The sequence below is a fragment of the Berghia stephanieae genome, chromosome 7 (assembly GCF_034508935.2).
Source record: "Berghia stephanieae isolate SIO BIC M18660-M18661 chromosome 7, UCSD_Bste_1.3, whole genome shotgun sequence".
Classification (NCBI taxonomy): domain Eukaryota; kingdom Metazoa; phylum Mollusca; class Gastropoda; order Nudibranchia; family Aeolidiidae; genus Berghia; species Berghia stephanieae.
The window spans coordinates 6,266,827-6,290,145 of record NC_088366.1 but is presented as its reverse complement, the minus strand read 5'-3'; the positions used below and the strand labels follow the sequence as shown (position 1 = coordinate 6,290,145).

General features: G+C 36.5%; 1 protein-coding gene across 1 annotated transcript; it reads left to right on the top strand.

Moving 5' to 3' along the window:
- Nucleotides 1–1,695: 1,695 nt before the first annotated feature.
- On the top strand, nucleotides 1,696–22,731 carry LOC144976419 (ubiquitin-conjugating enzyme E2 variant 2-like). The gene is made up of 5 exons (XM_078920708.1): nucleotides 1,696–1,744; nucleotides 9,128–9,270; nucleotides 10,317–10,439; nucleotides 18,803–18,985; nucleotides 21,953–22,731. Exons 1-4 carry the CDS (start codon nucleotides 1,702–1,704, stop codon nucleotides 18,962–18,964), a joined length of 471 nt encoding a protein of 156 aa, XP_078776834.1. The 5' UTR covers nucleotides 1,696–1,701; the 3' UTR covers nucleotides 18,965–18,985; nucleotides 21,953–22,731.
- The last annotated feature ends 588 nt before the right edge of the window (nucleotides 22,732–23,319 follow it).

Sequence of the window (23,319 nt, the reverse complement as noted above, 5' to 3'; positions counted from 1 at the left end):
ATAGTGATTTTATTCAGCTTCACACATGGGTATGTTTACAACCTTCATAAACAAACAACGTGTTTACATTTATTAAGAAATATCCAATCTTTGGACGGCAACAAATCTGAATATTGTAGATAGAATGCGCTTGGCTAAGAAACTCACAACATGGCCGCCCGGAAGTATTGCGGATCAACACACAAAACTATGTGTAACCTTACACGTTTTTAGTCTGGTTAATTCAGTTTAATGAGAATTACTCACAAACGCGACTGAAAAAAAAAAAAAACAAACAAAAAAAATAAAAAAAACAATAACAAAGGCCCGAGTGGCGTCGACTCCATTATATTTATAGATAGTTCGAAGATGACGTCACTCAGGTCTTTGTTATTGATTTTTGCCATCCGCGTTTATGAGTAATGCTCACTGAACTGTATTAACCTGACTATAAACGTTCATGGATAAACACAGTTTTGTGTATTTTTCTTTCTTGCTTTGTTTGGTAGATACTGTTCATTCACACTTTTTAAGATCTTAAGCTGACACGAGTGCTTGCTGCCCAATTTAGCACCTTTAATGAGAACATGTCCACCCTTTAACTCTCTCCTTACCGGCCATTTTCCGGATTTTCCCAAAACTTCACAAACAACCTATAGATAGTTCGAAGATGACGTCACTTAGGTCTTTGTTATTGCTTTTTGCCATCCGCGTTTATGAGTAGTTCTCACTAAACTGTATTAACCTGACTATAAACGTTCAAGGTTACACACAGTTTTGCGTGTTGGTCCTTTTTACTTCCGGATGGCAATGTTATGAGCTTCTTAGCCAAGCGCATACTATCTATACAAAAATAGATTTATTTCACTCAAACACAAAATCTGTTAATTCTTGCTATACATATTTTGTTCTGCTAAACAAGCTCTTCAACACAGTTTTAATATAATTTAATTATAGCAAAAAAAATTGTTGAAATATTATGAGTTACAAAAGAAATCAGAATGAGAAAAATGTTGGCTGCATCGTAACGAATGTGACGATTTTCCTATGGGTGGTAAGGAAAGGGTTAATCATGCTCAATACGCTTCACACTGCATCATTTATACATCGAGCGTATCTTTTTTTATACGGTATGAATTCGCTTCTTATGTGACCCTCTTTTACGACAATATTCGCCACTGCTTACAACCAAGTACTAATTCCCACCTGAGTAGAATGGGGTAAAGTGTGTAAAGAGGCGATTCCTGAGGTAGAATTTTGTCCCCCATCTCGTAACTGACCACTCTCAACATTGTTTGATTTGAAAAATTCAGAGGCACCTTGCACATAGCCGCCGCCTGTGCAACCACGAATACCACCAACACACCACCACCACCACAACCACTAACATCATCATCATCATCATCATCATCATCATCATCATCATCATCATCATCATCTTCACCAATTTGAATTTATTAATAATGCACTAAAGGTCAAATCCAGCCGTCAGACAGGTTTATTATCTTGTTGATGCCTAAAGCAAATTAACTTCATATTAGGGTTAGAATAATTTATTGACAAGTTCTAAATGATTTTATGTGAAAAGTTGTCATTTATTTATTTTTATTATTCAAAATAAAATTCTAAACTTGTTGTTTAGACTATTATAGGTTTGATATCTGGCAAATATGTCAAATTTCGTCTGTCATTCATTCATTTTTTTCCACATTTAGTTGCCAGATGAACCGATCCAAGATGGCGTGTGTACAACACAGTACTATCGGTAAGAATGAAATATCGACTTTATTTACCTTAATTTTAACCTTTATATTTGATTTCCACTTTATTATTTACAGAATTATGCCCGGCTCTTGATTTATAACATAGTATGCGCTTTAAAGAGTTGTATAAACAAATTTGAGACGTTTTTGTGATGGAATGTTCAAGAAAGGTCTCATCCATTTTCGTGACCCTTCTCTCTTTCTGTTCCTGAACTTCTCTGATTCATTGATTCGTTTGTTGCAATTTCAATTTTACCCCCTTTACTGTAATAGTTTTCGATATAAAACTACCTACGAAGAGATGACTTTCTTTCTAATGTTCAATGATGAACAGCCCAATGGTTCACAACCAAGAAAAGGAATCATGTGAATGATCACTGATCACGTCCACAACCCAAATTATATGATTCATGATCTCATATTCAATCTCATCACCACACATTTCACGTTGTCGGTGTCGTCGTAACCTTAGTAGCACAGCCTTTGCCTCGGGTTTCATTTATACATACACACCTCCAGGAATCAAGCTTGATAAGAGAAGGGAAAGGTCATGTCATAGTCAAGAGGGAGGAAGAGGAATGTCAATATTGCACTATGACTGTGGCTGTGACTGATTGATTAACCAGTAATCCTCTATTTATTTCACTTCCGGCCATATCTGTGAATAATGAAAAAGGCTGTAACTTTATTATAAGACAACTATTTTAGAAAACTTTTACACGTCTTATAATCTAATTCTAATAAACACTTGAATAATAACTAAAAGAAAGTTATCATTGCTGATTGTCAACACCCACATATTAATACTATTACTAGATCGGAGTGTCTACGTACACTGTAACTTTAGGTAGTTTAGTGAGCAGCAGCCGTGGGAGTCAAATTGTGACCCAACTCGCCCATAAGAAAGTTGTGACTGGAAATTGCTGTTCGGTTTTACTTACTTAAAGTTTTAGTTAGGGGGGTTTAATTAATGATGCATAAAACTTCGTTATAAAGGAGGAATATCGCAGATATTTTATCTGGATACCTGGATACCTCTGTATAGAGCTTTTAGACTTGGTGTAGTCTCCTTCGCTCCTCATCTATTAATGATTGGACCAATTTTTATAATTGAACTTGTTTCCTAGGGTGTTGCTTATCTCCAACTCTGCTTTGAATTTATTCAAATTTTTTGCTGATACTGTGGTTTCTTGTAGTTTATTCCAGTTATTTACAATTCTAGATGAAAAAAAGTTCCTTCTTTCATTTGTTTTAAAACGTTCTTTTTTCAGTTTCTTGCTGTTTCCTCGTGTCTGAATGTTCTTGTTTGGTTTAAGGAATCCTGCCTCTACCCTGTCTATTCCCTTTACTATTTTATATGTTTGGATCATATCTCCCCTTCTTCTCCTGTAATCTAAGGTCGGGAGATTTAATTCTTTCAATCTCTCACAGTATGTTTTGTCTTTCAGGTGTGTGATAAGTTTTGTTGCTCTCCTTTGCACTCTTTCCAAACAGTCTTTGTCTCCCTCAAACTTCGGATACCATATGCAGTTAGCATATTCCAGCTTTGATCTAACCATAGTCTTGTAGATGGTAGTCATGTGTTTTGTTTTCAGATTCTTGAAATTTCTTTTCACTATTCCGAGTGTTTTACTAGCCTTAGATTGAACATCTTTAATTTGCTTCTTGAAGTTTAGCTTCCTATCAATAAATACTCCTAGGTCTTTTTCCCCATTGGATTTCTGCAGGGGTTTTTCTTTCATTATATAGTTTGCTTCTCTGTTGTTTTTTCCTAGGTGAAGAACTGCACATTTATCTACATTGAACTCCATCTGCCATATTTCGGACCATTCTTCAAGCTTTTTCAAATCTTGTTGTAAGGTGTTTCTTTCTTCTTCTGTATTAGCTACTCCATAGAGCTTAGTATCATCGGCAAAGATTTTACATTTAGATGATAGATTGTCTGGCAAGTCATTGATATAAATCAGGAAGAGAACTGGTCCCAGTACACTTCCTTGTGGAACTCCACTTGTTACCAGTCTCTCTGTTGATGCTGTTCCATTCACTATCACTTTTTGTCTTCTATCTTTGAGGAAATCTCGGACCCATTTGACTGTCTGATCATTAATTTGATACTGTTCCAATTTCCTGATTAGGCGCCAGTGTGGAACTTTGTCAAATGCCTTTCTGAAGTCGAGGTATATGACATCTAAATTGTTGCCTAATTCCAGGTCTCTCGTCCAGTCATCCATTGTTTCAAGTAGGTTTGTTACTGTAGACCTTCCCGCCATGAAACCATGTTGATCTTTGCTGAATAGTTTGTTCTTGGTCATATGATCAACCATTTCTTCTCTAATCAGCTGTTCCATGAGCTTGCAGACGACAGATGTCAGGCTCACTGGTCTGTAGTTTTCTGGATTTTTTCTGTCTCCCTTCTTGAATATGGCTGTGACGTTAGCTTCTTTCCATTCCCTTGGTAGTCTTCCTTCTTTCATCGACTGGTTAAATATCTTGGTTAGGGGTTCTACTAGCTGCTCTGCTAAGTTTTTTAGGATGTAAGGATGAAGTTTGTCAGGTCCAGGTGATTTACTCTCCTTTAGGTTTTGTAGTCTCTTCATTACTCTCTCTTCAGTAATCGGCCATTGTGTAGTATCTATATTACTTCTTTTAGCAATATCTGGCAAGTTTTTCTGGTTCTCCACTGTAAAGACACTTGCAAAGAAGAGATTTAGCACATCTGCCTTGTCTTCATCTTCAGATGCCCAAGTGCCATCTTCTTTTTTTATGTCACAGGTTCCCTGTCTTGTCTTCATTTTACTGTTTACATAACTCCAGAATACTTTAGGATTTTCTTTCGTTTCCTCTGCTATCTTGTTCTCATACTTTTGATGCGCTTGTCGGACTATTTTAGTAGTTGCGTTTCTCACTCTTTTGTATTTGTCCCAATCCTCTTCCTTTTTGCTTCTAGAGTATCTTCTATTTACTGCCTTCTTCTTCCGTAATGCCTCTCTCACTTCCTGCGTCATCCAAGGTTGATTTCTTCTCCCAACCCAGTTCCCTCTGCTTTTCGGGATGTTTTTCTCGAAGCATTGGTTAAGTACTCTGGTAAATCTACTCCAGTTGTTTCCTACGGTGTCCTCGATTAGTATTTCCTCCCATTTGATATGCCCCAGTTCCTCTTTCATACTCTCTAGATCAGCCTTCCTATATCTGAGTGTCAGTTTTTCATCTACAGTCTCTGATGTCGCCCTCAGTTTTAGGAATATGGTCGCATGGTCGCTTTTTCCCAGTGGGTGGCTCAGTCTTAGGTCGATTATGTCATTTTCTTCCTCCATCAATATCAAGTCCAATACGTTGGGCTTTTGGTTTTTTCTCTGTCTCATGGGTTCTTTTATTATCTGTTGTAGGTAGCAATCTTCAATGGTTTCTATGAAACTTTCCTCCAGGCTTCCCTCTTTTGGTTCGTCCATCCCTTTCCACTCCAGTTCCGGCATGTTGAAGTCTCCCATAATAATTATCTCTGAATGCTTTTTTTGTGATGCTCTCCTTATCATCTCCAACATTCTCTCATTATTTTCTCCTGTGCTATTTGGGCTCCGATAAATCACTCCTACTAGTATCTGACTTTGTCCAGTTACTCCAATCGAGCACCAAGCGCTCTCCCTAAAGTCGTGATCTGTGAGTTCCTCTATGGGGTTAACCTTGAGGTTCTCTCTCACCAATAAGTATACTCCTCTCCCGGAAGTTTCAAAATCTCTGCTAGCTATTATAGTGTATCCCTCAATACCTAACTCTGCTATGGTTGGGTGTGTTGTTGCATTCTTTGGCTTAGCTTCTGTTATTGCTATTACATCTGGATCTTCTTCTTCTGCCATAGCCTTTAGCTCCTCTCTCTTATCACACTGTCTGCGTTCGTGTACATGAACTTCAGGGTATTTTTCATATTCACGTGCTGCCCCTCCTTATCATTTACTGGTACTTCTCTTTTTTGAATTTTCTTGTTGTCTTCGAGTCCTTGCTCAGAAACATTTTGGGCAATTGGACTGACACGTTTCCAATATAGTCATTCCTCATCCCAATCCCAGTCATTTCCTCCAACATCGCTGTCTCTCTTTCTTATTTGTTCACTAAACTTCTCCCTGAAAATGACCCTTTTCTTATATATGACTACATCTTCCCCTGCTTCTCGTCTTCTCTTCAGCTCCTCTCTTAACTCCTTGGCCTGCTCTCTTTGCATAATTGTTTGGTCTGCTCCAATATACACCTTTTGTAAGCATTCCCGTTTATGGTCTTTCAACTGTTTGCTGTTCCTAAGAGCAGTGTTACGCTGATCCGTTGACATCAGACTTATTTTCATGGGTCTTGGTCTATCTTCTCTTCTGCCCAATCTGATCACTTGCTCTATAGGGTTGAGGCTGTCTTTGTTTCCATGAACCTGCAACTCTTTGAGTACCATTTGGGCTTTTCTTATATCTTCCTTGTTGTCGCCATCTTTAGCTTCTGGTATGCCATAATTACATTTTTCACTCTCTTAGCCCTTTCATTTCTCTCCTCTTCTAGTTCCAGGTTCTTTTTCACCATTGCCTGCTTCTTCTCCTCAGTTTCATTGATTTTCCTCATTTCATTTATATCTTGTCTTACTCTATCTGACTTTTCTTCTGTACTTCTCTTGAGTCTCTCCTTAATCTCACTCGCCTCAGACATAGGGTAGGCCTCTATCTCATCCTTTGCTGTTGATTTCACTATTTCTATCATCTCCTCTGTGAATTCACCTTTTTGAATGATATTCACACTTTTATCTACGTCTTCTACTTTTTTCCTGAGTTTATCTACTTCCTTTTCAAGCTGCATGAAATTGCCCAAGAACTTTGAGGCCACTTTGTTGCAGGACTTAGAGCAGTAGTAATGCAGCAGCGGACATTCTTTTTCTGAGTCTTTCTTCAACAGTTGATAGGTGTCATCATCTATCTTTTCACACAAAGTATGAAACCACTGGTCACAGAGCTCGCACTGTAAGCATTTCTCAATCTCTTTGCATACATATTCACATTTTCCGCAAGTCTCAGTCTCAGCTTTTGCTTTTGCCTTATTTGTACCCATCGGTGCAGGGCTTTCTTTCCTACTACTGCCACTACTAGTACTGGCACTGCCAGATCTACCTTTCCTACTACTGCTGTTTAAGCTCATCTTCTTACTTGTTAAATGACCAGATCTATCTAAGTCTTAGCTGTACTGTATCACTGTATCTTGTTGTTCACTCCAATCTGATAAGTATCTAACTAATCTCAACTAGATATCTCAAGTACACACACAAGCCGGAATCCTCTCGAAGGCAGAAATTACATAAATCCAATTCGAAAATGAACAAGTTTTGATGTCCGATATTTCATTCAAGTTTTGTGTTTCTGGTGAGGGGAGCGAGAAGATTCAATATCAATATTGAATAATAATATTGAGTACTATTGTCACTGCCTAAATATTTCTAGAATTTAGATCAAGAAGATTGAATCAGGAGAGAAATGTAAACACGTCCCTGACACCTGTGGCTGTGAGGTTTGTAAACTTTGTTGGTGAGTGAGGGCGGTAGGCAGTTGTTATGAGACAGTGTCAGTGTCAGTGACATACAGTAGGTACAACAAGAGCAACACTGACATCAATGATAATGAAATCTACAAAACTGGTAGGGAAACGTTTTATCATGTTACTTGAATAGTCTATGTTTTTTATTTATTTAAATAAAGTATTCCGTTTTAAGCTGGTGGTAAGCAGGCAGCACTGAAGTTGGAGCATTGAAGCACCTATCATCATCACTGTTTGTTTACAGTTTGGCACAATGTGTGTGTGGTCGAGGAAAAAATTTTGGTATCATTATTTTCATTACTAACTGGGCACCTAGCGTCAGGATCTACGTACACGGTAATCTTGAATCTCGCCTTCAATGCGTTAAATTGTATTGTTTGATTTTAAAGAATAACACACACACATACAGAGTGAGGTCCATCCATTGCTTGTATTGTAGCGGCAAACCAGTTACCTGAGCTACCGTGTACGTAGATCCTGAGGCTAGGTGCCTGGTTACCGTGTACGTAGTAGACTCCCTTACTAGGTATTACCTATATTTTTACAGTTTTACATCAGATCAATTCCATAGACACCTTTATCGATCGAGAATGGATAAGATGATTTCCTGTTGCACATTTAGGATTCACCAATACATGCTGAATTCTGCAGTAGAGATATTTTTCTTCTCTGTTTTTTTTTTCAAGTCAAGTAACTTCTTGATCACATAGGTACTTTGGTAATGAAGTGGTAATTCGGACTCGAGTCTGAATAGTCTCCCATGGCTATTCGTACTCAAACTCCAAAGTGCGTGCCCATACAGAGGAAAGGACGACACAATGTGGGCAATAGGCAGAAGATAGAACTGAAAAAGAAATAGAGAGTTAAAAAGAAATTCTGTTTTGCCCATATATCACACTGACTTAGCTCATATAATCCCTACTTTCGACTGTTGACTGTCTCACACTATCAGAATATGTACTTTTTAAATTATTTAGTTTCGTCCTTATTTTAATTGGACATCGTGTTATGTTGTTAGAAAAGCTTTTCATTTATTCCAGTCACACTTACTTGACTTTTGTTTCTTTTGAAGAGTTTTAACTCTTTTTAATTTCTATACGGACTTCTCAATTGATCAATGATTGTTTTGTCTTTTACGTCAAATAAAGTGGGTTTAAAAATTGAGCTTTTTTATATAGCGCAATATCCACTAAACGTGCTTTAAGCGCTTTACAAGGGTTTAGACCACTTGTTGATAGTTGAAAATGAAACAGTACCAGACAAAGCGAGAAAGAAAAATACTTGAAAATAACAAACCATCCCATATAAATTGATGATATGCACAGTGAAAGTCACCGTGAGGAGCACAGTGAATTGTGCTTTAATTAAAAGAACAAGAGATAAATAGGCCGACCTTTAGAATGCTTTTTTTAGAATTTGTAGAATCTGTCATAAAAATGTCAAAATATTATTAATTTCCGTGTATAAAATTCCAAATAGGCAATATCTGCTAAAACATTAGAATTAGAATGTGACACAAAGACGGATACGAAATTCCACATGCAGAGTTGCATATAAAAAAATATAAATGATCAACAAATACAGAACACCGGTACAATACAAGGCATGATGTCTCATTCTATATGTTTAGTGTTCCCTTGTCTTGAAACCCTTGTAAAGCATTTTGAGCACATGATGTGGATAATATTGGAATATATAAAACCAAGATTTTTTTGATTTTTAAAGATATGCTAGCTGTTTAAATGTGCCCAGCCAAACATTGCAGTTGTGTTAAATTTTTACATCTCATTCGATTTTATTTTCCTTTCTCATCATCGCGTTCACAGAAGTACCTCGAAATTTCAAGCTCTTGGAAGAGTTTGAGGAAGCTCAAAGAGGTTGTGGAGATGGCAATATTAGCTGGGGTCTCGTCAATGATGCTGACCAATCTCTGACATTCTGGCAAGGAGTGATCATCGGACCGAGCAAAGTAAGTCTTAGTTCAGAAACGTGAGTGGGGCAGGCAGCTATATATATGATAAGAAATGAGGTGAGTAAAACAGTGCCAGAAGACAATAGAGAATAAAAACGTTGCAGCGATGGGGATATCCCCATGTTTCAAAGTTTCCAATTTTTCTTATATTTACATAATTCAGTATGTTTCAAACTCGCAGTATATTTTCCAATCACCTGCTAAATGGAAAAAAATAAGTAAATACATAATGTCTTTTTACTGGAGTTCAGCACTGAGAAAGGGGTCAGTCTATGTGTTTACGTAAAAGTTCAGTAAATTTTTGTCTCTTGAATTGGCAACCCTGTATCTCCATCGTCACAACGTTTTAAATTTTTATTGTCTTCTGGCGCTTTTCTACTCTATTACTTGGTATTTTAAATTAAGTCTTGTTGGTTGTAGTACTATTTGTAGAGTACAGGGGGAATATATATATATATATATATATATATATATATATATATATATATATATATATATATATATATATATATATATATATATATATATATATATATATATATACACATACACATATACATTAATGTTTGCCATCATGGTGTTATGACGTTTAGATTTGTTACACAAAGCCTTATTCGGGTGTGGATGTATATTTTTATGCATGTCTGTGTGTGACTGCGCGTCTGTGTCTAGTTTCGCAATATTATGTATGTCTATGCTGTATAACCAAATGAAAAATTGCCTTCATGGACAATAAAGATATTATTATTATTATTATTATTATTATTATTATTATTATTATTATTATTATTATTATTATTATTATTGAACTGGGGATGTGACATTGGATTTTAAGCTCAGCTTATGGAAAGTGTGAGTAGATATGAATGTTGTCACCGGTGAGAAGATAGATTTTTAATTCTTCAACTGAGAAAATTTGAAACATTCATGGTCTGATCCTTTTGACTTTATGGTCAATTCTCTCAATTTATCAGGTTCATTCTGACATGTTACAATGTTGACAGGTCATTATCATCATCATCTCTTCTTGCTTTCTTTCCTAGACGACGTATGAAGGCAGAATATACAACTTGCTTATAACATGCGGTGAGAATTATCCCAAGATTCCTCCCACCATCCGATTCATCACCGAGATCAATATCACTTGGGTATTGGATGATGGAACAGTAAGTACACGAGTGTGTCTGTGTGTATGTGCTCCTGTGGTCTTGTGGTAAGACACTTGCCTTTGGCCTGGAAGGTCCTGGGTAAAGGCTCACATTCTCTCTCATACTCGGGTGTGAAATGAGTGGCTGACCGTTTACAAGAGTATTGTTGAAAATAAATTGTAACATCACCTTACAGGCATCATGCCTTGTCCTACATGTTAAGTGTTGCTGTTGGTGGTGGTAGTGGAGCTGATGTTAAACGTGGTGGTGGTGATGGTTACAGCCATTGTTTCGTGGAGCGAGTGGGTTTTTAAAAAAATTTTTATTTTTCTGAATAGATAAATGTGATACAGACCAATGATCCAATATGTGTGTACATTTGTTAAAGTTCAATGACACACCAAATAATCGACATAATGTCATATGGAACACTTTCAATCTGTTACCACTGAATTTCGTTAAGATTTCTTATTTAATGGTAGGCTGGGCAATAACGTTGTTTAGCGGGTGGTTGGATGGGAGCATCACCCTTGAATCATATACCTATGATGTTCGCATGGGTGTACGATCCGATAGTGATGTCGTTTCTTCTTCTCTTTACTAGCCTATCCTGCTTCTTTGGTTTGTGATTGTATTTTTGACAGGGGATTTTTTTTTTCTGTAAATCTTCTGCCTGTTTGTTCTTGGTTATTTATAATTTAGCTGATGATATCTTTAGGTTATGATTTTGATTTACATTTGTACTATTTTTGTTAGATTGCTTGTTTTTTTGTTTCAGCTGTCTCTCATATAACCTCAATTGTGTTGGAAGAGACCTAAAGCAACAAACAGCAATAACGTTGTTTACATGTTAATGTGACATTTGGGCATATTGAACTGTGGGCCTGGGTCGATAAAATTGTTTACAAAATAATCAGTGATGACTATCTTCTGTGGAATTCCGGGATTCTGAGAATTTCTCAGACAACTTCCATTGAATTTGCCATGTCAAATGTTTTCCTCAAAACCACAATATTACCATTATGTCTTATGTCATGTTTTGACACTGTGCTCAGTCTCGTGAAATTTTGTGACAATCCCATTTTTATGACGTCGGGCTGGACAGAATGGTGCCAGATGTCACAATTGACAAAGAAGGCCAGTGGTTTTTCTTTGATTAGTTGATGATTGAATGGGAAAGGGGGGACAAAATGGGTCTAGATTTTGTTCTTCTCTGTTGTAGGTGCCAAACTCTCTCTCTCTCTCTATCTCTATCTCTCTCTCTATCTCTCTCTCTCTCTCTCTCTCTATCTGGTTTAGTTTACTCTTTTTTTGTTCCTTTGGGCTAGGGATTGAAATTTGAGGGATTCTTGGGTTGTTTTATAAATTGCATAACCACTATTTTCGGTAGCCTGCTTTATAAAGTAAAAATCAAAATAAATCAGTACTTTCTGGCCTTTTATTTTGGTCAAAAGTTTATCTTAATTTCTTGATGCAGAGAGCGATTTGAATGGGGATGATCAATATTAACTTTCCATGTGCTCGAGGTCATTGGTCACATTGCAAATTGTGCTCAAAGCGACCTACATAGTGAAAAGTATTCACAGCTTGGTCACGATTGGTCATTTTGTTCAGCTTGACTCATGGATATGTTTACAACTTTCATAAACAAAGCAGCGCGTTTACATTTGTTAACAGGGCTGAGAATCTTCTGCCTAAGGGCGGATTTCCGCCTAATTGGTGATATATCTCCGCCCATCATCATCACAATTCCGCCTTTTAATAAAAGAATCACCATAACCAATACATCAAAATCCGCAGAATTTCGAGATTTTGGGATTTTCTTTGAAATGTTCCGCTGTTTTTGCAGTGTCAAACATTTTTCTATGAAAAGCACTCAAGTGGCTCTACAGTAGATCGATGAAAATATCATGTCTTGTGTCAAATTGTGACACCTGTGCTCATTGCATAAATTTTGGTGACATTCGCATTTTTTAATGGCGTCAGCCAGGGTGGCACCATATGTCAAAAGTGACAAAATGCATGTGATTTCCTTGGATGAATAGATGATGGGTATGGATTGGAAAAGAAAAATAGAAAATCAATTCATAACACACACTCACTCTCTCTCTCTCTCTCTCTCTCTCTCTCTCTCTCTCTCTCTCTCTCTCTCTCTCTCTCTCTCTCTCTCTCTTCTCTGTCTTATTTATTAACTGCATAACCACCAGGTTGCATGTACTGTAGTGTGCTTTGTAAAGTAAAAACAAATAGCCTTTGGGGCAAAAATGTATAATTTATCAGCGGTAAGACCAATATTGTGGGCCTTTGAAATCATTTTCGGGAAAGGACAATTCATTAAATATGTATAAAAGGAGTATATTATATAATGTTTTTGTAACTAACATATTGTATATGTAATTTTTGCATCTCCACTTGAGTTTGCCCGGTGGACTGATACATTTCCCCCCTTTTTGACAAATTGCCATTTCATCATCCCTACCACCACTACTATTGCATCTACCACCACATCGTCATCCATACCACCACTAGTACTACAACTACCACCACATCATTCCTAACACCACTACTACTACTACATCTACCACCACATCATCATCCCTACCACCACTACTACTACAACTACCACCACGTCGCCATCCATACCACCAATACTACTAAAACCACCACCACACCATCATCATCCCTACCACCACTACTACTACAACTACCACCACGTCATCGTCCCTACCTCCGCTACTACTACAAATACCTCCACATCGTAATCCCTACCACCACCACTACTACAACTACCACCACGTCGTCATTACTACCACCACTACTACTACAACTACCACCATGTCGTCATCCATACCACCAATACTACTAAAACCACCACCACACCATCATCATCCCTACGACCACCACTACTACAACTACCACCACGTCGTCATTACTACCACCACTACTACTACAACCACCACCACCACCACATCATATCATCTCTACCAATACAAGTACTACAACACCACATCATCATCATAATCCCTACCACCATTACTACCTACTACAACTATCACCACGTCGTTATCCCTACCACCACTAAATAACAATGTGAAATTGAATGTAAGCTTTGATTTTAATATAAGGAAACAGATAAAATGGATGTTTCCGGTTTTCTCTTTATCAACTAAACAGGATGAATGAAACACCGCAGACGAATTGAACCTAACATGCAATTTCAAATTGTTATATATTTCTTCGAGCTTCGAGCAGCACCATACCACCACCACTACTACAACTACCATCATATCATCATCTCTACCACCACTACTACTACAAACACCACCACATCATCATCCCTACCACCAATACAACTACAACCACCACCACATCATCATCCCTACAACCACCACCACATCAATTCCACCACAACTACTACAACCACCCCCACATTATCATCTCCAGAACCTCAACTACTACAACCACCACATCATCATCCCTACCACCACCATTACTACAACCACATTGTTGTAATTATACTTTCACCTTTTGAAATTCCTACGAGTGGTGTCAGGAATTGCTGCGAGACACATTACTTTGGATTTCATCTCAGTAAATTTTAATGAAGTTCAAATCTATAGGTTATCGTCGTATGGATGGGTCTTCATCTACGCGCTGAAAAATTGCCTCCTTTTTTGTAACTAGTCATTCTCACCCCTGGTTAAGAAATATCCAATCTTTGGACAGCAACATAACATGTGATGGATGACTCATTTGGACGAAACCCTGAATATAGATCACTCCCATTATAATGTAGGCCGTTATGTGGAAAGGACAATTCATTAAATATTTACAAAAATTAATTTATGGTTTTTGATAAGAATGGATTTACACTAGTTGTAGTGATATATTACATAATACAAAACTATGTTCCTGTTATTTTTACTTTTTGCTTGTGTTTGATCATTAGAAGACTGATAAATTTTCCTCCTTTTTGACAAATTGCTATTATCATCACTGAATAATATTGTGACACTTGGGCATGCAATGGAGCGTTTTATTTTTGCCATGTTCAAATACAGATAAATCAAAACAACCAATGCCGAGACATTTATGACCTTAATCTTGCTGAAGAGATGTTTAGACGGTATTGGGAGTTATCTTAGTTTATGTTCATATTACATTTACCTAAGCATCATCAACTTTCTATAAAAACCCATTTCCAGTCTTAGTTTATCAATATAGTGGAATCCTGATATTGGAGTTGACGATTCAGAGTATTGACTAAATGCAGATTCCACTGTATCATTTAGCCTAAAGTTTGTTCTCTTCTAAAATTCTGGTCAAAATGAATATAATCTGTTTTACCAGTGTACTACACCTATGATATTTACCAACAGTGCTGATGAAATAAAAACTGCTCCTTTAGAAAGGCCCATTGACATTATCCATTACTCGACTCATCACGCAAGATCACCCCTTTTGAATAGCATTTTTATTTTCTTCTAGTCCCACCAGTTTTAATCTTTAGCTGTAACTGGTCTTTTGATGGGTGAAAGGCAAGTACATATAATTGGATTGTGACCTGAAAAAAGCAATAATATAATATACTACCTATAAAGGGTTAAAAGACACACACACACACACACACACACAAGCAATGATGAAACAAAAGTCGTGGTAATGCTGTGGGAATGAGTTGCTCCATGCTTCATGTATTGCCCTCATCAGGGCAAATTGAACCAAATTTTCATGTCATACCTTACAAGTTAGCTGTTAGGTTACCTTTTTATTACTGGACTCGGCCAGGCACTCATATACATCTCAGTCGAGTAGGGGGTAGTGTATATAAAGCAGCTTATTATGACACTGGGGCATATTATTATATATTCAGCTGGCATGCTTAATATTAGACATGTAATGGTCGCACAGTGTTGTTTTGTTTTTTTGACAAGCAAATGTCAAGCACGTCTGCCCAGATTGGGATGACTAAACCAGAAACACAACTAATTGAATTCCGGTCTTACCTAAGTAATATGAGGTTATGCTTAAAACCTATTTTAATCATCAATATTAAAAACGTGCAAGGACTTTAGCTTACACGACAGTGCAATGCCATATATGTTTGTAGTGGTGGTCGGGATGATGATGACGTGGTAGTGGTGGTAGAAATTATTGGTCGTTCGGATACTACTACTACTACTACTACTACTACTACTACTACTACTACTACTACTACTACTACTACTACTAACTTACTACTACTACTACTACTACTACTACTACTACTACTACTACTACTAACTACTATACTACTACTACTACTACTACTACTACTACTATACTACTACTACTACTACTACTACTACTACTACTTACTACTACTACTACTACTACTACTACTACTACTACTACTACTACTACTACTACTACTACTAACTACTACTACTACTACTACTACTACTACTACTACTACTACTACTACTACTACTACTACTACTATACTACTACTACTACTACTACTACTACTACTATACTACTACTACTACTACTACTACTACTACTACTATACTACTACTACTACTACTACTACTACTACTACTACTACTACTACTACTACTACTACTACTACTACTACTACTACTACTACTACTACTACTACTACTACTACTACTACTACTACTACACTACTAACTACTACTACTACTACTACTACTACTACTACTACTACTACTACTACACAACTACTAACTACTACTACTACTACTCTACTACTACTACTAACTATACTACTACTACTACTAACTACTACTACTACTACTACTACTAACTACTACTACTACTATTACTATTACTATATACTATCTATTACTATTACTATTACTATTACTATTACTATTACTATTACTACTACTACTACTACTACTACTACTACTACTACTACTACTACTACTACTACTACTACTACTACTACTACTACTACTACTACTACTACTACTACTACTACTACTACTACTACTACTACTACTACTACTACTACACTACTACTACTACTACTACTACTACTACTACTACTACTACTACTACTACTACTACTACTACTACTACTACTACTACTACTCCTACTCCTACTCCTACAGAGCTGCCAACCTACCGCAAAAATTGTGGAATTGTATGCATTTTCAGCGATTGTACGCTTGTACGCATTTCCCCCTAAGATTGTACCCATTTTAAATGTATGGATTCTTTGTGTTAAGCTGTTATTCATATTATTACTAGCCTATTGAGAAACCTTGGTGACCAAGTGGATATTCATATATTTTTTGACCAATTATGATCTTCATGCTGGGAGGTAGAATTCTGAAAGGATTTGATTATAGTCTTGGGAACATCATTGTTGCTGCAATTGAGCTTGTGCGGTGTGACTTTATGAAAGTATACCTTCCTCTTATTTTCACAATGGTTAGTTTCCGTCCTGTACCCATTTTTATGAAATCTCCCTCATTTTGAGGTCCCGTCGTACACATTCTAATCAGATGGGGTTGGCAGCTCTGCTACTACTACTACTACCACTACTACTTCTAGTGCTATTACTACTACTGCTACTACAACTACCACCTATAATCACTCCCCACGAGTCCCCAATACCACTACCACTTTATTAACACCACTAAAACTACCAATACTTCTTTGACTACTTTTCATATTACATGTTGAAACTGCCATATCATCGAAGAGACTCTTTAGAAAGAAGTAGTATTTCTCAATATAATATTTACTTCCTCCCTCTGTCTTATAATCACACACATACACACACACGCGTTCAAACCACTTTGTACAAAAATGATATTAACGTTATTGGAAATGGGTTTTTAGAGAAAGTTGATGATGCTTAGGTAAATGTAATCTGAACATAAACCAATGATTTCAGGAGAAAATGTTCCTAGGTCGTGAATTTTGTTTCGAGGTTGTAATTTTGACTCTGAAATTTTGCTTGACACCCTGCTTTTAGAAACTAGATGGTGTTGTGTCAAGTTAGTAAAAGTGAAATTAGTAAAAGCTCTAGCTCAAGTTATTCAGAAAATATTTTTTGAGTTTGTGGCTATGTGGCCTTGTGGTATGACAATCGCTTTCGGATTGTAAGGTCCTGAGTTTGAGCTTAACCGGCTTATAGTTGAGTCCTTGGAAAAGGCCCTTGACTTACATTCTCTCACTCTACTCAGGTGTAAAATGACTACCTGGCTGTTAACAGCATTGTCTCTTAGGGTGTTGTCATGTCTCATTCTTCATGTTACATGCTGCTGATGGTCAAGTACCCCTTGTAAAGCATTTTGAGAACTTTTAGTGGATATTGCACTATATAAAAGCTCTTTTAAATTACAAAAAAAAATGCGGGTGGTTGGATGGGAGCATCACCCTTGAATCATATACCTATGATGTTCGCATGGGTGTACGATCCGATAGTGATGTCGTTTCTTCTTCTCTTTACTAGCCTATCCTGCTTCTTTGGTTTGTGATTGTATTTTTGACAGGGGATATTTTTTTTCTGTAAATCTTCTGCCTGTTTGTTCTTGGTTATTTATAATTTAGCTTATATCTTTAGGTTATGATTTTGATTTACATTTGTACTATTTTTGTTAGATTGCTTGTTTTTTTGTTTCAGCGGTCTCTCATATAACCTCAATTGTGTTGGAAGAGACCTAAAGCAACAAACAAACAAACAAAAAAAAAAAAAAATCATTTTTATTATTTTTAGAATGAATGGGCTGACCATGTGGGATAAGATATGATGCCTGTTACAGTGGTGCCAACCTTACGTAAAAAATGCGTATTTTTACGCATTTTCTTTCATTGTAGACATTTTTCTGAAGATTGTACGCATAATTAAATTTCTATTATCATTTTTAGCATTCATACACTTTTTTGGTGTCCTTAAAAACTAACTGTTTCTTGACCCATCAGAATTATATATATGGATCTGGAAGTTGATACTATTTATCATCTATAAAATGTAAGCTTATTCATTCTTTCAACTATTGATTATATCATTGCTAGTATGGTCTAGTTGCCCATTATCAGATTTAGTGCTAATTGTCGATTTTTTCTGAATTGTACGCATTTTTTCAAAAATTACTCATTTTGGCTCTCCATTGTACACACTGACATGGGCCAGGGTTGGCAGCACTGCTGTTAGGTACATAACTGGCCAGGCCCTCATTTTACACCCTATTTAATCCAGTGGGAGGATGTGAGTAAAGAGCCTTTTTCCAATGTAACAACTTTGCACAGCCAAAAGTGAGACACGAACCAGGGATATGCCTACCGGTCTGAAGGCGAGTGTCATGCCACAAGGTTAAGAATTCTTCACCTCGTATCAACATAGCTGTATTTTTATCCATCAGGTGGACAGTAACAAAGTGGAATCCATATGGAACTCTTGGAATTCTAAGAACCCAGACCACCGGAATATCAAGAACCTGCTGTGCCAGTTACGAGACGTGATGGCCAAGGAAAGTAAGAGACCCCAGCCAGTGGAAGGCTCCACATACCAGAATGCTTCGTAATGCATACCAGTTGGAAGTAAGGTATGGTTTTACATCACCGACTGTTTTCTGATCACATGTCACCATTAACTCTCTCGAGTTCTCCCTCATTGAAAATCGAACAAATCTCGTCCTTCAAATATCGATCAGTGATTTAAATGGCCTTCGTCTTGGCGAAAACTCTCAAACCTGGGACTTTGCTAAGTCATTTAAATTGATAGATATTTGAAGGGTGGATTTTCTGGCCAAATTTTTACAAATATGCTTTTCCAGATTGCAGGAATTAACTGGTTAAATGTGATTGGTTATGACAATCAGCTGTTATGTCGGTCTGAACTTCAGAAAGAAAATTTTGAGTTTTAAGTCGGAATGCTTGTGATTAAAGTAAGTTGTAGGTTGTATTTTTTTGATTTTAAGAAACAAAAATGTCCCTCTTCGTCATAAGTTCATCTCAAATTATATAACTGTATACAATCCTCTTGAAACCAGCCATAGGGAAATCGTCACATTCTTTTTACGATACAGCCGCCATTTTTCTCATTTGGATTTCTTTTGTACATTTCTATAACGTAATTCAGTATGTTATAAATAAACCCTCAGTGTATTTTCCAATCCCCTGCTTAATGGAAAAATGTAAGTACATAATGTCTTTTTACAGGAGTTCAGCACTCAGAAAGGGGTTGGTTTATGTGTTTGCCTAAAAGTTCAGTAAAATTTTTGCCTCCTGAATTGAAGTGAGACGAAGCTGTGGACTGTAAAAAGTAATAAATCTTGGAATATAAACATAAAAGAAGCATTCGATATGTAACTAAGGGGTTCCAAATTGAGTATAAAACAACGCATAAGGCTTAAATGCCGGACGTGTGAGCACCTTAAAGAAGACAAGACCATTGCATTTCCGGAGAAAGTTTGGACCATCACAAGACATTTTATTTGCAAAGATTGCAACCGTGTGTATGCCATTAGATGCGCACATTGTAACATCTGTTGTTTTACTGGGTGGGGTTTCTGACCTTCCATAGTGGGCAGGGGGGTACATACTGTGTCTTCTATCCCCTTATATCTGTTTTCCAACATGCTTTCTGTCTTTGTCTTGGAATGAGATTTCTTGGTTTTGTCCTGGACCTGGCCGGAGTCTGGCTGGGAGGGAAACAGTCAAATGCATAGTTATTGGTTTGGGAGATGATATTTTTTTCCTTGTAAATCATCTCTGTTATATATTATTATATTTGTTATTTTGAATGTATTATGTAAGCATTTGAGTGTAATTCTCTTTGTGTTGGATTTTGTGCTTGTGTCCGGATGAGACTTATAGGTGATCTCAAACTAATTACATTGGCGGTGTGCTCTTGGAATCTACATCTGATCCCTATTTCTTTCCAGTTCCCCTATGTCTTAGTCTTACTTTTTCTTGGGTGCTTTAATTGTAATTCTAGAACTTTTTACTATCCCATTTTCTTCCTTTTTACTGGTGCTGATGTAACCTCAATGTGTTACAAGCGCCGTAAAACCCTTAAAAACAAAAACAGCATCTGTTTTGGATATTTTGGATGGCTGAAGAATGGTATTGTTTGGTATTTTGTTCTTTTTTGTTTTTAAGTCTCCTGAATTGGCAACGCTGAAATTCATTTTAAACAAAAATGTTTTATGTATTGTAAATCTTGTTTTGCTAAATATGAAAATTTTATATTGATGCAATGCATTTTGTTAAAAAAAAAACTCATAACATCTGTCAGTTGGATATAATGTACCAACATCTCAAGGGAGAGCGGAGAGCAAATTGAAAAAGAAAAAAACAAAAACAATACCCATTTACTCAGTCTAACAGAAAATTGGCATGTGAATAGTATCATTCAACTACAATAGGGCAGAGAACTTATGATGTCACACCTTCCTCTCTTCCCGTTCAAAACTCATTGGAAGTGTGTAACCGAAGTGAACAGTGAACAATGAATAGGTTACATATATTGAATGATGAGGTGGCATTATTAATTTACTAGCAGAATGTTTAGCCAGATTCTTAGGATTACGGGTAGTAAAAGTCAAAAGAGCAAGGATGGATGATCTTTATTGATGAGAGAATAAGATGCCATCACTCTTTTAACCAGAAGATCATTTACACAAGGTATGTATCCTGGGTGGGGATCCTGACCTCCCATAGTGGGCAGGGAGGTACATAATGTGTCTTCTATCCCCCCATACCTGTTTTCCAATTGTTCCCTGTCATTGTCTTGGAATGAGATTACTTAGTTTTGTTCTGATCCTTGCCAGAGTTCCTTGGCTGGGAGGGATATACTCAAATGTATAGTTATAGTTTTGAGAGATGATATTTTTTTCCTTGTAAATCATCTCTCTGTTATGCATTGTATTATGTTTAGTTTACATATTATATTATATGATTGGTAAACATTTGAGTGTATTCCTCTTAGTTGGGACCTGTGCTTGTGTCTGGATGAGACTTTTAGGTGATCTCAAACTAAGTACTTTGGCGGTGTGCTCTTGGAATCTACATCTGTTCCCTTTTTGAACCAATTCCATTTTGCCTTGCCTTTTCTTTTGTGCTTTAATTGTAATTCTAGAACATTTTACTATCCCATTTTCGTCCTGTTTGCCGGCGCTGATATGACATTAATGTGTTGCAAGCGTGTAAAACGCTTAAAAACAAAACAAAAACAAGGTATGTATCCAGTCCTGTGGACGAGTGGTTTTACACTTCCTCCAATAAAATTGGAACCAGTATTTTGACATCACATTTTCTTCTGTTCATGTAAGATTTGAAACAGTAGCGTTTCTAATTTGTAAAATTAACCAAGGCCAGATTAGAGATAGAAGGTCATAGCGTTGAGTGATTTAGATATTTTTTTTCTGATAGTTGCTGTGTTGCTTTTCTTGACTTTGAGATTTGAAGAAAATTATTTTTTTTTAAAAATCAAGGTTGTGTTTTTTTCATGTGGGTAATTTATTTATTGTTTATCAACACATTTTTTTCTCTCTCTTCTTCTTCCTTAGATTTGCTGATAGGAGTTGGAGATGACGAGAATACAATTTTGATCATAGTATCATCTTCGTCATTATCATCATCATCATCGTCATCATCATCATGGTTATCATTCTCTTGTCATTGTCTATCTGACCAACCAAGTGTCCCAAGGTGCATAGGAGGAAGTACAGCACCATCCACACAAACATCATCGGATAATAGATATGATAATTATCGCCAATATGTCAGATAGATCTATTGATATGCATTGAGTGTTCATCTAATTGTTGCATTTTGTTTTTTGTTTGTTTTACATCACACCTGCCTTTTTTTAGTCATAAAAATTTTTCTTTTTTTTTTTTTGTTCTCAATGTTTTGTTTTTTTTGTTTTTTTTTGTTTTTGTTTTTTTTTTTTTTTTTCTGTTAATCATCTTCTGAGAATTTTTTCTCTGTTACATTTGTTACCAAATTAAATAGATAATTTATTTTTAAAAATGACTTGCAACTAATGTCAAGAATCTATTTGTTTTTTTTTTTTTAAACTTTTAGAGAGAATCAGTGGTTCCTTGATAACCCCCCCCCCCCCCCCCTTCTCTCTCTAATTTTCTCAATTAAAAATCATCTTTTTTTTTCCTTTTTTTTTTTCTCAAATAGCTACTTCTTATTTTACACATCTTATTAAGTCTTCATACCAAGTCCTTAAACAGGGTTGGCAGGTATCATTTCACATTGTTTTCCAATCTGCAACTTTACCAATTTCATCTGTAATTGTATGATACAGCCTTTATATTAAAAAATAAAAATAAAATTCCCTTTATTCATCCCATAGGGGAAATTTGTCTCTAGGGTCTATTCCGGTTGAAGACTAGCATAACCCAGGCATCAGCCGCAGTGCAGCGCCACAAATTGACCCAGGGCGAGGTGACTTGCTCAAGGCCACACAGCGCAGTGGCGGGTGATCGGATTCGGTACCTTTTGGTCGGGTACATAGCAAAGACCTTAGTGCTGAGCCATTTATTAGCCCAAGACAGATTTTTAGAAAATTCCCATTTCCATTTTTAAAAAAAACAAAATAAAACAACAGTCAACTCCCCTTCTTACCAAACTGTAGGAGAATCATCACATTTGTTACACTTCAATCAACATTTTTCTTTTTCCTCAATTTTTAAAAAAAAAATTTTTGGGTATATTTCCGAAAATTTTGAAGAAACATTGTTTATATTTATAAGAACTTAATTGCTGTCTTGTAAAGGTATTTGAACAGTTTGGCCGTTATGTAATAAAATATTTAGTCCAGCCATTTGAAGGGGCAAGGTTCATTGCGGATCATTCATCTATTTTTAGTTGGTTTTTTTTTTGTTTTTTGTGATATATTTCAGTAGAACTCTTTAGATGC

Bases quoted from the DNA above. Each gene is read 5' to 3' on its own strand.
- LOC144976419 (XM_078920708.1), top strand. From the start codon at position 1,702: ATGAACCGATCCAAGATGGCGTGTGTACAACACAGTACTATCG. The intron at 1,745-9,127 runs GTAAGAATGAAA...TCGCGTTCACAG, and splicing joins TGTACAACACAGTACTATCG to AAGTACCTCGAAATTTCAAG. The intron at 10,440-18,802 runs GTAAGTACACGA...TTTATCCATCAG, and splicing joins GGGTATTGGATGATGGAACA to GTGGACAGTAACAAAGTGGA.